A 2,332-nucleotide genomic window follows, 5' to 3' on the forward strand; every position below is an offset into this window, starting at 1 on the left:
CAAGGGTTAACAAGGATTAAAATCTCTCTCAATCTTTTCCCCCTCGCTAGCACACTGCAGCAGAGACGCGAGCGCGCGCAGTAACCGGGTGCGCGCAAGCGCGACGTGCCCGACTGCTGCCAGTCCTTTCTGCCTCGCGCAGGCAGCAGGAGCGGCAGCTGTGATCGCTATGTGTGCCCGGCAAGAAGCCTTAGCTGACAGCCCGACACCCGCTGTACACCCACCTGCAGCCCCCCTCCTGCAGGAAGCCAGAACCTCACAACCCATCATCACCCTGCAGGAGGAGAGGATGCGGGGCCAGCGGGCAACCTGTACCATCTCAGGACCATAGGACATCAGCAGCCGGGGATCCAAGCGATTGGATTTCAAGGTGAGTACAGTGTGAGCTGCACATTGTATGGTAGCTTCCCCCACCACCTCCTCCTTCATCCTACAGAGGGTCTCATGCATGGAGCCTGTGCATCCCCATAGAACAATAAGGTTTTTCCATCTTTTTTTTGGTTCATGCATTGATGCAGACTAGATAATCATCATTTAGATTTAACCTTAGAGAAGGTCCCCTTATTCACTGAACCATCCAATCTGCACATTTTCTCATCCCATACAATATGATGGGCAAATTGTTTTAATTGGCAGGTAGCAAACCTCATGTTCTCCCCAAGGTTTCTCAGGGGCATCACAAATTGGCCAAACCCCTACCCACCGAGCATCTGTATCAGGACATCTCAAGATAGGTGATACATACTGGATGCATTGTATAATCTGCAGAACTGTGTTAGCTAGGTGGGTGTCATTAAATTATTTTAGGAAGATCTCCTCATTTGTGGTCTCCCTCAATTTCTTTATCTCCCCTCAGCACCACTAATGGTTAGTTTGCATACATGTAGGTCAGACCTGGTAGGGTAGCAGATGATTGCATGTTCTCATTCTCCTCTGCTCTTCTTCTACTACGTGCATTAAAGCCTTGTCTTTTTATTGAAGAAGGTTAAAATGAATGAAGATACGAAGGTTAATATAAGCTGGCCGCCTCAGGATCCTATAGATGCCAGTTCTCCAGAGAATATCTCAGCGGCAGACTCCTCCTTGATTCCTGTGCTAGAGCCAGAGCTAATAGTGAACCCATGGGATATTGTTCTCTGCACATCGGGAACCTTAATCTCCTGTGAAAATGCTATCGTGGTCCTTATCATCTTCCATAATCCAAGCCTCCGAGCCCCAATGTTCCTTCTCATTGGGAGTTTGGCCCTGGCGGACCTCTTAGCAGGTGTGGGACTAATAGTCAATTTTATTTTTGCATATCTTCTTCAGTCAGAAGCAGCGAAGCTGGTCACAGTGGGACTGATAGCCGCTTCTTTTTGTGCCTCGGTGGGCAGCTTGCTGGCCATCACGGTTGACCGTTACCTATCTCTCTATTACGCGTTGACGTATAATTCGGAAAGGACAGTCACCTTCACCTATGTCATGCTCATTTTCCTGTGGGGAGCATCTACGTGTGTTGGTCTGCTGCCTATCATGGGCTGGAACTGCCTTAAGGATGAATCCACCTGTAGCGTCATCAGGCCGCTCACTAAAAATAATGCCGCCGTCCTCTCGGTATCCTTCTTGCTTATGTTTGCACTTATGCTCCAGTTGTACATTCAGATCTGCAAAATAGTCATGAGGCACGCTCATCAGATCGCCTTACAGCACCATTTCCTGGCTACTTCTCACTACGTCACCACCCGCAAAGGAATATCAACCTTGGCCATCATATTGGGGACATTTGCGGCCTGCTGGATGCCTTTCACTCTGTATTCATTGATAGCAGATTATACCTACCCTTCCATCTACACCTACGCCACGCTATTGCCAGCTACATACAACTCTGTTATCAACCCTGTCATCTACGCGTTCCGGAACCAGGAAATCCAGAAAGCCTTGTGGTTGATCTGCTGTGGCTGTATCCCACCTAGTGTGTCTCAACGAGCCAGGTCGCCCAGTGACGTATGATTATATAGAAGGTGTTCTTGTGTTAGGTGGAGTCATTTTACGTACATACGCAAAAAAAAAGAAGAAGGAATTTGACGGTGTAGATAACGCTTGGGATTGACGTGCTCAAAGACATTTGGACGTGGCATTAAAGGGATCAGTCCATTTCATAAATGGAAATCAATTTATTAAGTCAAGGCGCTATTGTGCAATATCTATTTCAAAAGAGCTAATGTTGTAACACTATCTGAGGTGTCATTTACTCAGGTTCTGTGGTTTTCAGAATGATATAATTGATGTGTTTGTATGTGTGCAGCAATTATAACAGCAGCTTTCTAAGCCTGGTCTGACCCTGGTCTAAGCC

At 47.3% G+C, this 2,332-nt stretch overlaps 1 protein-coding gene across 1 annotated transcript; it reads left to right on the forward strand.

The window, feature by feature from the left end:
* The first annotated feature begins 261 nt into the window (after nt 1-261).
* GPR12 (G protein-coupled receptor 12) lies at nt 262-1,989 on the forward strand. Its single transcript, XM_040426181.1, has 2 exons — nt 262-370; nt 982-1,989. Exon 2 carries the CDS (start codon nt 991-993, stop codon nt 1,987-1,989), a length of 999 nt encoding a protein of 332 aa, XP_040282115.1. The 5' UTR covers nt 262-370; nt 982-990.
* Nucleotides 1,990-2,332: the final 343 nt, after the last annotated feature.

The sequence above is a fragment of the Bufo bufo genome, chromosome 3 (genome assembly GCF_905171765.1).
Source record: "Bufo bufo chromosome 3, aBufBuf1.1, whole genome shotgun sequence".
NCBI classification, from domain to species: Eukaryota; Metazoa; Chordata; class Amphibia; order Anura; family Bufonidae; genus Bufo; species Bufo bufo.